The sequence below is a fragment of the Halichoeres trimaculatus genome, unplaced genomic scaffold, assembly GCF_033239565.1.
Source record: "Halichoeres trimaculatus isolate MK-OKI-2021-1 unplaced genomic scaffold, fHalTri1.1 fHalTri1_scaffold_10, whole genome shotgun sequence".
Lineage (NCBI taxonomy): Eukaryota > Metazoa > Chordata > Actinopteri > Labriformes > Labridae > Halichoeres > Halichoeres trimaculatus.
Genome location: NW_027437187.1, coordinates 36,363,072 through 36,377,057, shown reverse-complemented (window position 1 = coordinate 36,377,057; position 13,986 = coordinate 36,363,072). Strand labels below are relative to the sequence as shown.

The 13,986-nt window shown below is 37.8% G+C and overlaps 1 protein-coding gene across 1 annotated transcript in view; it reads left to right on the top strand.

The window, feature by feature from the left end:
- Window positions 1–13,986, top strand: part of lrriq1 (leucine-rich repeats and IQ motif containing 1) — a 60,587-nt gene that overhangs the window by 16,872 nt on the left and 29,729 nt on the right. Inside the window, exons 14-16 of the mRNA XM_074677876.1 lie at window positions 5,780–5,959; window positions 10,558–10,860; window positions 11,334–11,475. Coding sequence (XP_074533977.1) covers window positions 5,780–5,959; window positions 10,558–10,860; window positions 11,334–11,475 — 625 coding nt within the window. The remainder of the gene's footprint in view (window positions 1–5,779; window positions 5,960–10,557; window positions 10,861–11,333; window positions 11,476–13,986) is intronic.

Here is a 13,986-nt window from a genome sequence, read left to right as displayed (position 1 = left end):
AGGAGGAGGAGGATGGAGGAATGTGAGGCCAGAACAGTGTTTCCCCCTCAGAAAGGAGGAGAGACATTTATATCAATTTAGGAAAAGCTCAGGTTCACGTCCAAGCGCAGATAGCGCACAGAGAGGGATTAATGATTCAGGTTTCACTGTGAGAAACGACGATTCAGACGATCCAGGTGGAGGAGAAAAAATCGATCTACATAAAACTCGGGAATTTTATTTTACATTTTTGGAATCCTGAATTTTTGTTCAAAAATCTTTTGTTTTTGTTTTTTGACTATGGAGTGTTTTGGTCTTATTTTCAATAGAAAATTATATTTTAGACTTAATCTGAGCCACATTCACCTGACCAGTCCAGAAAAAATATCTTATTTTAGGTTATTTAAAGACAAAACGAAGTTAAAAAAATCTGCTAATGGAATAAGAGAAAAGTTACTTGTTTTAAGACATTATTTTAGTTTTAAGCAAATTTTTAAGCAAATTTTTCTTGTTCCATTGGCAATTTTTTTTTACTTGTTACAGCAATTCTGACCTTATTTTAGTCTTTAAATAACTTGAAACAAGACATTTTTCTGGACTGGTCAGTTGAATGTGGCTCATGTAGAGTGTAAAAAGACATTTTTTACTTAAAATAGGACAAAAACACTTAATAACATTTCATTTTTTTTGCAGTGTATTAAAATAAAAGGTAAAATCTTAAGGTACCATCTTTAGGTACCTAAACACATCCTTGTAACCGTGAGGGAGTGGAAGAGTAGGTGATTTTCCATGCTTGACATGAACACAGCATTACAAGGATATAAACTGAATAATAAATATGTTTAATTTGAAAAAAAAAGTTTTATTATCAAACAAATTGATTTTTTTTTTTAACACAAAAACACTAAAAAGTACTGAAAATTGGTACCATTGAGTACCGATATCAATAGCAGGGTACCGGGCACCTGAACCGTATTGTTTCAAATGTGAAAGGTACCCATCCCTACTCTCATGTGATGTGCAGTTTTAGGGAATTATGGCTCCTGATTAGGGATGGGTACAGATTTAGGTACTTTTACAGGTACCTGCCAATTTTTGTCTGTAGTACAGTTCTACAGTTTCATTTAGCAGACACGTTTGTCTAAAGTGACGTACAACACAAGCAAGGATCTAGACAGAAGGAAAACCTTAGTTAGTGTGACAAATAAAGTAATGTGTCCATAACAAACCACAATAATCGCTGCAAAATCATCGTCAAAAACATTCAGTAATCAGTGCTAGAAATTCATTAAGAGCTGGGTCTGAGACCTTCTGACTCATTCTACCTCTGAGGACAAAGAGGAGAAGGCTCAGATTAGGGTCTAAGTGTTCCCTGAACAGATGAGTCTTCAGACACCTCTTAAAGTAGAAAGGGACTCTGTGGATTGTATAGAGTTAGGTAATTCATTCACCATTTGGGAACAACAGAGGAGAAGAGTCTGGCTAGAGATTCGGAGCTGCTCCAGCCGTCTTTCACAAGCAGAGCGTAGAGGACCAGAAGGAGTGTAGACCTGGATGAGGGACCCAGGAAGGAAGGAGACAATGTTTTGTAAGCCAGAAGAAGAGCTCTGAATTTGATTGTAGCTGCTACTAGAAGCCAGTGAAGAGAGATTAACGACGGGGTGACGTGTGCTGTTTGGGGCTGGTTAAAGACCAGATGAGCTGCTGCATTCTGGGTAATCTTGTTTAAATACACACATGGAGGCCTGCTAGGAGGGAGTTGTAGCAATCGAGGCCACGTAAACCTCAAAGGTCAGCTGGTCATCAGTCAGGACACCCACATTTCTGGCAGAATTTGTGGCACACTGTGATTGGACTCAAGCAGGACACTGATCTGTGGTTGAACCGAGGGACAAGCAGGAAGGACAATGAGCTCAGTTTGGACAGATTTATCTGAAGGTGGCGTTTCTTCATCCATGTGGAGATATCAGCCAGACACGCTGATATCCGAGCTGAGTGCCGATTCACGTAAAATCAAACAGCACCATGTTTCTTTACCTAAACACATCCTTGGAATTGAATGGAATAGAACAGTAGGCAATTTTCCATGCTGGTCCTGGATACAGCATTACAAGTTTGTATATTGAGAATAAATGTGTTAAATTGAAAAACTTTGAGACTTTATTTAAGTTATTTTGGGGGATTTTTATCCCTCTAGTCAGAGAGAAGAGGACAGTGAATAGAGTAGAGAGTGACATGTGGGGAAAAGGCCACAGGCTGGATTCTGACCTGGGCCACCTGCGCAAGGGTAAACCTCAAAGAGCATGACCAAGACCACCAGGCTATCTGTGCTCCTGAGGTTTTATTATTAAACAAATCAATATTAGCACCACATAGACACACACAAAAATACAGAAAATTGGTACCATTGAGTATTGATACTGATTGCCAGGTAATGGGCATCAGTTCCGTATCAGTTCAAATAATCATCATTCAACTTTACCACATGGTCTGTTGTTAAAAAAAAGAAAAAAAATATTTTTTACATTTCCTAATTCAAATGTTTTGAAATTTCAACATTTATTGGAAACCTCGCAATTTTTCTTAACAATTTATTTTTAAATTTGTCAAATTTTTTCAAATTCATCAAATTCGACATTTTGAAATTTATTATTTTTTGCAAATGTTCTAAAAATAAAAAAAGATTGAGACATCACATGTACAATTTCATGAATTTAAAGTACTTCCTGTTTAGATAATTATTTGCTAGATTTTCATCATGTATAGAATTTTATCCACTTTTTTGTCTTTATTGTGAAGATAAAGTAGATTTTGTGTCTCCTGAATGGCTTTAATCCAGGTGAGCAGAGGAAAAATGTCTCTTTTGAAAGTTAAGGTTGCAGACCCCTGACTTTAAGGTGAAATAAGAAGAGCGTAAGCTTGGGAACAAACTGCCAGCACAGTCTCAGTCTGCAGACTCAGACTCTATGGAGCTGGTTTGGGATGAACTGGCAGAAGATACATAATTTAGCATCGTATTTGTCAGCTTTTGGATCAGCCTGTTGGTGCGTTCCCACAGCAGGAGAGTCACAGACGCTGTGACAACGAAACCAAAACTCAGTGACTTCAATTATTTAATAGAAGTCATCAACCGTAAACATCCACCACTGATGGCATCTAATTATTGAGGACATACGGCCCGCTCCTTTGCTCCCAAGTGTGTCAAAGTGGCGTCTAATCCTCAATTGAATTACGTCCCCCACCTCAGTGAGCTCATGCACCGATGGAAAGGATCTACAGCCAGTCATCCAGACAACATGCCCGAAGGGTTGGAATCTAATCCCGATCTGTGTCGGAGAGACCAAGTGGGCCACATCAAAAACCCTCTGAGGATACACAGACCCTGTCCTCGTGTCTTTGTTTCAGGGTGGCAAAGACGGAGAGCTCTGCGTGGCATCCAGTCACTTTATGAGCAGCGTATACGCTTCAAACTTCCTGCAAGAGTCGAAAAGAGAAGTCACAATCTGTACCTGGATCAGGAAAGTGTTTCTGGTACACAGACTGCATGAAAAACTTGTTTTTGCAGCGTGAAATAAGAAAAACTCAAATATTCACAAAGAGCACATTGCGAGCTGCTGACTGCATGTTTTATCTGCCTCTGGTGACAGCTTTTAAGAGCATATGCTGCTGTGAGAGGCAATCTAAAAAAGAAACAGTTGCTCTTAATGGTTGAAATGTATCAGCGTAGCCTGAGGGCTTTTCTCTTTTACTGGTTTTATTGTTCCTGTTGTCCCCAGCGTCCTGTAGAGTTTCCAGATCCACATTTTCCCACTGAACGCTGACCACATTTGGCCTGGGCTGGTGGACGCTCCGAGTCTGTTTCTCTGGCAGATAGTTGGGATTCCTCTGCTCGGACATCCTTAGCCTCAGGCCGTGGTTACCTCTCCCCCTAACACACAGCCCGTCCAAGATCCCATGTCGTTTTCATCAGCGTTTGTTGTTGCATTTATCTAAAGTGAAAGTGATAGGAGAGGATATAAAGTCAGTACTCAACTGTATCAGCTTCTTTTTTTAGACTTTTATAATTCTCCCCAGAAATAAGTTCATCAGATCCTCCTTAAACAGATTAGTGTTTTACTCTAAAGTAAAATGGATTCAGACAGTTTCAAAAGCAGGTTTTTTGTTTAGAGAATCCATCTCACAGCAGGTGAAGCTCTTCCAAGTTGGCGTTGGTGTCTGCTGTTAGCTCTGTTAGCCATGTCTGTGAATAGCATGATACTACTCTGCCTTCTGGTATTCCTTCTGGTGTTGGGTTAGCACGGCTAGCTTGTCCATCTTATTGGAGATAAATCTGACATCCTCCATGACCAGGGGTCTGCAACCTTTACTTTCATAGTAGCAATTTTTCCTCAGCTCACCTCAATAAAGGAGAAATTTCAACATTTATTGGAAACTCGCAGTTTTTCAAAAAATTCCTTTAAAATTTGCCCAACTTTTTCAAATTCGTCAAATTGTAAAGTTATTGAAATTTTTCAAAACTTTTCTAATTTAACCTACGTTATCTCCACAATGAGGACAAAAACAGCGATACAATTCTTAACCAAGTAAAAATCTAGTAAATGGTTATCAAAACTAGTTTTTTTTTCATTTAAAAAATTGAATGTGTGATGTCTTAGTTTTTTGTTTTTAATAAATTCTCAAAAATAAAAAAAAGCGTTGAAAGTTTTACAATTTTTGATTTTTTTTAAATGTAAAAAATATTCAATTGTCAAAATTGAAAAAAAGGAAATAATAAAATAAAAAAACTAAATTTTGAAAATTTGACAACAGTAGAAATATATAAAATGATTGCAAAGTTCCAATAAATGTTGAAATTTTAAATAATTGGAATAAGAAAATTGTAAAAACAATAAAAAATTCAAATTCTAAAAAAATTTGCAAGACAAAAAAGAAATCAAAATTTATAAAACTGTCAAAAAAAGAAATTTCTTAATTTTGCAAAAAATTAATGAAATAAGGAAATGATTTAAAAAAATGAAATTTGAATTTTTTTTTTCAAAATAATTGGAAAGTGCCAAAAAATGTTGAAATTACCCCCAAAAAATTGAATTAGGAAATAGAGAAAACAAAAAATTTGAAATTCTAAAAACTTGCAAAAAATGTTCTAAAAATTGTTAAACTGTCCAAAAATTGAAATTTCAAGAGTTTGCAAAAATAAAGAAAAAATACTATGGAATTCCAAAAATTTGTAAAAAAATTATGAAAATTTAGTAAAAAATTAGTAAAAGAATTAGAAATGTTTGATGGAATACTTGAATTTGATTACATGTATTGACAACACCTCTACTCATTATTGTTTTTGTTATTTAACGTCTTGCCACATATCAAGCATGTATAATGAATGTTAACACAGGATTTTATTTAGTGTCAGTGTCTATAATCATCAGCCATTTTCCTGTCACTGGTGTTCTAGAAAACTCTTATCTCAGTCTCAGTTTGAAACACTGTTTTAGCTGCTTTCTCTTTAAAGCAGACCCCCTTCCCTCTGACTGGCCAGCCCTCTGGAAGCCTTACAGGGGGCGGAGCTATAGGCAGACCTTGGTGTTTGAGGCCCCACTCCTTCCAATGTGTCATTAGCCGCTTAGGAGATCATTATGTGATAACCTCATGATTTCAGCGAGCCTGGTGTAGATCTAGTGTTATTTTTAGAACAGAGTGTGTTTAAAAGTCGACACATTTGGCTTTTTGATTACTGAAACAAAATTTTAAATCACCGTCTTAATTCTTGCTCATAATTCATATAAGATTTCCTCCTTTTCAGAGCCAGTCTTCGGAGAGCACTGCCCGGTCTGAAGGCCATCGATGACCAGCAGACAGACTCCTCTCTATCGCCCCCTGCTGTCCAACAGGTCAGCCTGCACCCAGGCAGCTTCCTGGCTCTCTGTCAGGCTCATCTTCAGCAGACTCAGGAGTTAGAGCAGCGGCACAGCAGGGAGCTCAGGTAAGAGACGGGCGACGGACTGTTTGTGAGAAACAGGATCAGAAAGTGATCAGAGGAGCTGGTTTTAAACTCCGCTTTGTTTTCATCATGATAGTTTTCTCAGATACTGACAGCATAGATCATCCTTTAGCTCTGCCAATTTTCCGCTCAGTTAGAAAACACACTTACATCATCTGTCCCAGAAATGTTAGAGGACACATTTCTCAAGCGCTTTGGAAACCCCCGACGGGAAAGAAGGGAGAGATTTGTTCTTTTAAACGTGTTTTTTGAGTTTTCTTTGGAGAAAAAAACAGTAATGAGTGCATCATTTACTCAGTTTTCCATATTAATTCTACTGTTGTGCTATAAAAGGAGATTTTTCTTTCTCAAGAGGAAGCAGAGAGGAGTAGCTTTGCTTTTTAAATTTGAAACCTTTGAATTTTAAATCGTTTTGTGTTTAATGAATATTGCTGACAACAAAAAAGATGGAAAGCATCTCAACAAAGGTGACACAAATGTCAAACCTGGCTCGAATAAAACCAACCAGACAGACTATAAAGCTAAGCTAAGCTAAGCTAAGCTAACGCCTCACCCTAGAGTTCCCTCTCCACCTTTCATCTCCTGCCCGTCCGAGTCCGACGTGGAGTCAGGAATGTGAGCTATCCTCTTGTTATGTCTGACACGCAGGGCGTAGTGAGCCTAAAGACAACGTCCATCTATTTTCACTTCTCCTTCGATGTCACCGGCCGACGCACACATCCACGCTCCCGTGTGCGTCGGACCACCAACACTTAAAGCAGTGGTCAGCTTTCCGCTTATCTTCGTGACCTTTCCAAATTACACAGCACAAAAGATGAAACGTGGCCGCGGCTTCCTGCTCGGGTCACGCTGAGGACTCCTATGGCTCTGGGGTAGCGTGGCGCTCCCTTTACCTCACCCCTCGCTGTGTGCCCTCTACCCCCCTGGCCTCTGGACAATGAGCCATTCTGGTGGCTTAGCCAGGGCCGACACAGCCATTTAACCCCTGGCCTGACCTCGTGTCTGACCGGGCTGTAGAGGAGGTGAGGAGAGTGCCACACGTCAGTCCAGAGCTGCCTGTTCAGGAAGGTGGGGAGAGGGTGAGGGTTGGAGGCAGAGGTCTCCTGTTTTATACTGAATATAAAAACTTATTTTTCCTTTTTTATAAGTTGGTCTTGGCAATTCAAATGTCTTTCTAAAACTACAAACAACAGGCAAAACCAAAACACAGAAAACACGCCTTTCAGTGCTTTAGAACTCCACTGTAAAAAAAAACAACAACTCAAGATTGTTTGGCATTTTAATCTGAAAGTCTAATTATTCAAAAGAAAAGTATTTGTATTCTTTTCCAGCGTTTTTGGTCTTTAATCCATTTGTATTTACACATTTATCATAAAGTGCAGCCTTCAGGAGGTTACATTCCTGATACCAGATTTCTAAGGTGGCCCTGAAGTGCAAAACATAACTACCAAAAAAAACAACACTAAAGAATTAAGCAACAAGAAATACGCAAACAGAACAAAATAAAGGAAAACCACAACAAAACCTGCCAAAAACAAAAATAAAACGACACAACAGCAACAACAACCCCCAACACACACAATATTATAAAAAGACAACAACAACATAAAAAATAATAAAACAAAAGACAGGACAATTAAAGAATGTGACCTCAAAAGGAAAACTTCAAAAGAAAAACAAAAACTCAACAATAACAAAAAGACATGGAAAAATAAAAAGCATGTCAAAAACAGCCAAAAAAAGGGAAAAGTGATCACAACTAAAATAAGAAAACTTGACCAAGAAATAGGACAAACTTGACAAAAAAAAGAAAACGAAAAGTAAAACAAACAGCCCAAAAAATGACAGAGAAAAAAACACAACAAAAAAGAAAACTTGGCAAAAAAAGAAAATGACAAAAAGAAAAAAAACACAACAAAATAAAAAAACTTGACAAAAAGAAAAAAGAAACCCAACAAAAATATACAAAAAGAATAAAGAAAACACAACAAAATAAATTGATTTAAATAAAAAAATGACATTAACAAAAAAATCACAGCAATGAAACCTTGACAAAAAAAAATTGAGAAAAAGAAAATGACAAAAAGAAAAAAAAATTGACAAAAAGAAAAAAGAACCCCCCCCAAAAAATTCCAATAAGAATAAAGAAAACACAACAAAAAGAATCAACAAAAAAAGAAAAAAAATCAACCAAAAAAATGACAACGAAAACAAAAATGACAAAAAAGAAAAAAAAATAAATCAAAAAGAAAATGTTGCAACAACAGCAAAAAAAAAGAAAAAAAACAAGAAAACAAAAAAGAAAACAGAAAAGGTAGGAACCCATGGGCGACTACAATTGTTGCTTATTGGATAAATGTACGGTCTGTCTTCTTGGCTATAAGGAAAACTTTGTTCCCTGTTGATAAAGGAAAAAAAGCGCTGTATTTTTAAAAAAATATTTTTTAACATGAGATATTCAAGAGAAAGCACATAAATACCATGATGTGTTAAGGCCACTCATAAAAATAAGAGACTGGAGGTGAAGAGAAATATTCTGAGGATCAGGATCAGGTCACAAATTTGTGTGAAGAAAGTGAGAAAGTCAGGGCTGCTGTGAGATTTTAGTATCATAAATGTTTTGATCTGTTTTAAAGCCTCAGTATGTGTTTCAGTTTGCATTGGGCTTATATAGGAAAATAACCAGGTAGTGAGGAACAGTCCAACATGTTTTCAGTAGTGCATTCCCACAGTTTGTTACTGAAATTCATTTTCTAGTTGTGTTTTGTTGACTGACTCTTCCCTGCTTCAAAACTTCAGATACAAACTAAAACCACAGCAACCTTACATATATAATCGTTGAGCACTCATCATTTTCTCTGCAGCCCTAACAGTGCTGAACATCCTCCCTCCTGCTCTCTGAGTCAGTGGTAGGCTTCGATAGTGACCCTGCAGTTAACCAGCAGGTACGGGAGACTGGTGTCAGCAGGGTCACAATCCTTCTGGACCCCCTGACTCATCCCTCTCTGGTCCCGCTGAGACTGAAGAGCTGGGTCTTTGTGGGGAAGAAGCTGGACTACCTAAGGCTAGTGGCCCTGCAGACTGACTGGGTCCAGAGGAGTCTCTGGGCCCTGAGGCTTCAGGACGGGGCGGGGGGGGAGGAGCAGGGCTAATAGAATCATTAAGTTAGTAATGAGCTGGCTTTGTAGTGGGTTTATCCCCTCCATGAATGAGACATTATCTGGGATTAAGGGACACAGAGCAGGAGTCAGACAGACAGCTCGGTTAGATATCCTCAGATGAACTGGTGAAGCTCCTCAGACTCATTAGGACAAACTTCAGCCCCTAGTTTAGCATTACAGATTGGATTTTCCTATTTGAAAAATCAAAGTGACTTTCCCTGCACTGTAAATGACAAACAGCTTGTATCTCTTCAATGTTATTGGTCATATGATCCAGACTTTAAAAACAACAACACAGAAATCAACTAAAAATATATCAAAAACCAGTTCACACCCGGTCATAAATGATAATGATACTTTTATGTGACTCATGCATGGCTTATATATTTTTTCTTTCAAAGGAAGTAAAAAGGATGCATAAAACAGTTGACCCAAAAAAGAATGATGAAGCTTTCAAAAATGTGCTTTTCCTCGTGTTTTGGTCAACAAAATGAACAAAACGAAACAAAACATAAAACAACAGCGACAGCACAAAAAAAAACAAGAACAAAAAACAAGCAAACAAAAAACACTTTCAGAATAATGTTGTTCTACTTTTTTGCCTCTTAAGGCTACCATACGAAACACTGCCAAAAAAAGTAATCTAATCAAGTGTAAATGTCTTATTTCTTGCCAGAACAGTCTCATTAGGCGTAATACGAGGCACATTCACCTGGCAAGTGTAGAAAAACCTCTGATATCAAGATATTAAAATGAAAATTATGCCTACATTGGTTGTAGACATCTAAGAAAATTGTCAATGATGTAAAAAAAAAAAAATTAAAAAAAATACTACATTAAAATAAAGTATTTCAAGAACTTTGACAGGGGCTGTTCGTATGGCATCTTTTAGGAGAAAATATCCTGTAAGTGTTTTTTTCATTTGTATTCTTGACTTAAAATGTCGAAAAAGGGTTTTTGGGCCTTATCAGCCTTTTTGTGATTTTTTTTTTCTTTTTTTTTTTTAACATATATTTATTTCCTGTGTACTCACCTTATAAGCCAAACAACATAAGCCAGGCATGTGCCACATTAAAGCAACATTTTATCCCACCATCTTGAAATTTATCTCAAAGGAAAAGCCTTAAAACTTTTCTGTTTATACCTGTCCAGTAAAACATTTTCTGTCATTTTGGCAAATTCCAGTTTTTCTTTAATTAGTTTTCAGGTTGGTGTACCACAGGGATCTATTCTCAGCCCATTTCTGTTCTCCTCCTTCATGCTCCCCTTTCATTCAGAAACACGGTGAATGTGGCTGATTAGTTTTTGTGAAGATAAGACACAAACGCTTTATTCGCTTTCAGTTTTTGCTGTGAATAAGACTTAAAACAAAAACCACTAACAACAAACCAACATACTCTTTGCTATGTGTGTCTACAGCGAGGCCTTCTCTCCTTTGGATGCTGTGAAGGCCTCCTGCAGACATTTCTCTGAGGCTCTACAGCTCGCTGTGGACCAAAGATTTGCCCACGAATACGGTGACACCTCAGTTCCTGATCAACACAAGGCTGCAGGCCAAACAGCTGATAAGTTGATACACACCCAGGACCTGGAAATGGAGTTCACTGGGAATACTGCACCAGTTATCTTAAATAGAAACGTCACTGGATGCAACTACTGGACCTCAGAGGGGAAGTCAGCAGGAGGAATTCAGGAAGTGGTTCCTGTGTCCAACCTTCACCAGTAAGTCACAAAATGTTCTGGGTTCATGTTGTACACATGTGTGCATCCATTTAGTCCAACCCTACAGTGAAAGATGCTGATGTTGTGTTCGTGTGGACAGCCTCCAAATTCCTCCACAGGACAGGAGTGGACATCATGGACCTTTTGATATCGCTCTTTTTATAGCAGTCGGCCTTTTATTAGTTTCTGTTGCAGAGCATTTGTCATCATTGGAGCCTCCTTTTAGTGATTTACAGCAGAAAATACTGAACATCTTACTCATTTTAACACGCAGCTTCATCATTAACACCGCGCTATCTTTGGGAGGACTGTAGATTTCTCATATGAAGGGTGGCTCTGACAGGCCGTTACTCCCCAGAGACCCGCTCTCGAGATGTCATCTCAGAAATAAATTCGTGTTTCTGAAAGACAGAGAGGCTATGACATCATGTAAATCCCGGACTCTGTGTGTGTTTCTGTCTGTGTGTGAGCAGGAACGCAGCAGTCGTGATTCAGCAGCTGTGGAGGAAATACAAGCAAAAATGTGGGAACATCACGGGAGGAGAGCCAGAGTCAGGATCTGCTGTTATTAAGAGGAAGGCTGCTGGCAACGATTACGCTGCAACTGTCATCCAGGTAAAACTAGAGAAATTGCATTTCTTTGCAGCAAATCAATGAAATGCTGAAGCTGAAGAAGGAAAATGAAAGAAAAAATGCTAAAAGCGAAACAGGGCTGAAAATGTGGAATAAAGAAAAAGAGGGATCATTCAGGAGCTGAATATTTTTGATTAGTTAGTGTAAAAAGCTGTATGAGATGAAAGGTTTCCATGGTAACCTGTTCGTTAGGCTGCGGAGCGCTGCGCCTGTTTGACTTTTGTCTGAGACAGAGAGTAAACAAGCGAAGCTGAATTTCCTGCCTGTGTAGCAAAATGGAAAGACTTATCAGTAAAAAAAAGTTACATTGTAAGAACGTCAAGAGTCTGAAAAAAATAGTGATGTGTTTTGCGTGTCTGTAGAGCCGGAAATGAGCACAGGACAGTGAGCCAAAAATGTAGTTATGCACAGAGCCGGGCTGAAGATGTGGGCCAAAATTAACATTGCAGCAGGTTATGGGAAAATGAGGTTTTGTCTCACATTTGGGCATTTTTTGGCCAAATGGTACAATGTTTAGCTAAGATACTCCATTTGTTAGAAGCAGGAGAAGCCAGGGAAGGTTTTGATGTATTTTTTATGTTTCTAGGGTGAAGATTCTTGAATTCACAACAGCTTGTTTGAGAAAGTTGTATCGTCTCAGCAGCAGCCTTGTGTCATGCACTGTAAAAACTGTTTCTTTAGTAGTGAAATCTCAAAAACTGTTAAAAAAGTTGCATCATACACGAATAGCTGAAAGACCAGCAAACATTTTAGAGTAAAAATGAAGTCTGTAAGTGGAAGTATGATGAAGTTATAGCATCTCAAAGTTCAGAGAGAATTAGGCAGTAAAGCTGAACTTCCCATTCATTTTAAAGGGGGGAATTTTGTAAGAGAGAGCTGATTGATTTTAAAAGTGTAAGGGTTAGAGATGAGAAAAAGTCATAGCATCTGTGTCCTGAAAAAGCGAAATAGTCATAGTTAAAAATTTGAACAATGAAAACTGGTGAAATTTTTGTTGAAGTAATAGTGCGGCAAAAGCGTACAAAAGAAGAAGATGAAAAAAGAAAATCATAACAATATGTTGAAATGAGTTCGAACAAATGAATTCTCTAAAAGAGAAGTTGTTGAAATTTACAAATGTATCTTATGTCTAAGTTTTTTATTTTTAATCAATCTGCTAAAAGATTAGAATTGGATTTTAAAAAAAAATCAAAATTTCCACAATATTTAAAAAATCACAAATAAATTTTAATTTAAAAAATGCATTTTTACAAGTGAAATTAGGTAAATTTGAAAAAAAATTCTTAAGTCTGCAAAAAATAATAAAAATAATTGAATGTTAAGATTAATTGAATTTTAAAAAATTGAATTAAAAAAATTGCAAATTGCAAAAAAATAAAATTTTAAACATTTGTAAAAAATGGATTTTCATCATTTTTTTCAACAATTTAGAGACATTTCAAAATGTTAAAATTTTGCATCAATTTAAAAAATAATTGAAATTTAAAAAAGTAAAAAAAAAGAAATTTAAGATGTCAAATGTTTCTTTGAAAAAAACATTTTCATTATTATTATTTTTTTTTAAGATAATTTTTTTTATCAGAAAATCTTTGCTAGCATCTGAGGCAGAATAATACCAATAACTCTAAAAACACCCATAATGGTGCTCCACACACCCTCTTTCCTCTGACTGGCCAGCCCCCAGACTGAATTCAGCAGAACTATGCACAGTTTTTTTTTTTTTTTTTAGCATTGTTGAAAAGTTTCTGGCAGTCTTAAAGTGAAGCTATTTTTACACTAAACAGCACATCAGCTTCATGTAGAGAAATCTGAGCCACTCCAGCATCCAATCAGTGAGGGCTATTTCATATAAGGGCATGTTTGTAAGTGAAATGGCTTCCGCAAAGCCTGCTCTCGTGTTTCCTCTCTCCTGTCTCCTACAAGCACAATTATCGCTTTGGGACAGCCTTCAATATGACGACTCAGGAAGGACTCCCGGTGCAGTGGAGGAGAGAGGAGGCTGCGGTTTATCGGCTTGCATTGCTTGCATTGCTTGCATTTCACTGAACGGACAAACTTGTGCATAAATTTGTGTTTTGCTGGTGGCTCCATGAATTCATGACGGGTTGAGCAGAATCAATCCACTAGATGTCAGATATTTCTGCGTACTCTACCTTTAAGCTGTGGATGTCCTGGCAGCTCAGATCCCTCAGTGTCGTAGGTGATGTCTGGAGCACCTTTCATGTGTGTGATATCTGGTCCCCTCTCACGGCTGAACATCCATCTCCAGGCCTCATACGTGCTGCGGAGGCTTATTGGCTTAATCCTCTACATACACTGTAGGTGTAGGCTGCTGTTCTGAAAAACATGCTACTCACCACTTCTCCCAAATCCCTTTTCAACACACAAAGTGTTTGATGGGCCTGCTGGGCTCTGTGGGGAAGAAGGTGGGGGTCCGGGTGTAGCGGGATGGTGTGTGTTGGAGGGATACGGAGTGATTAATCAGATTACAAA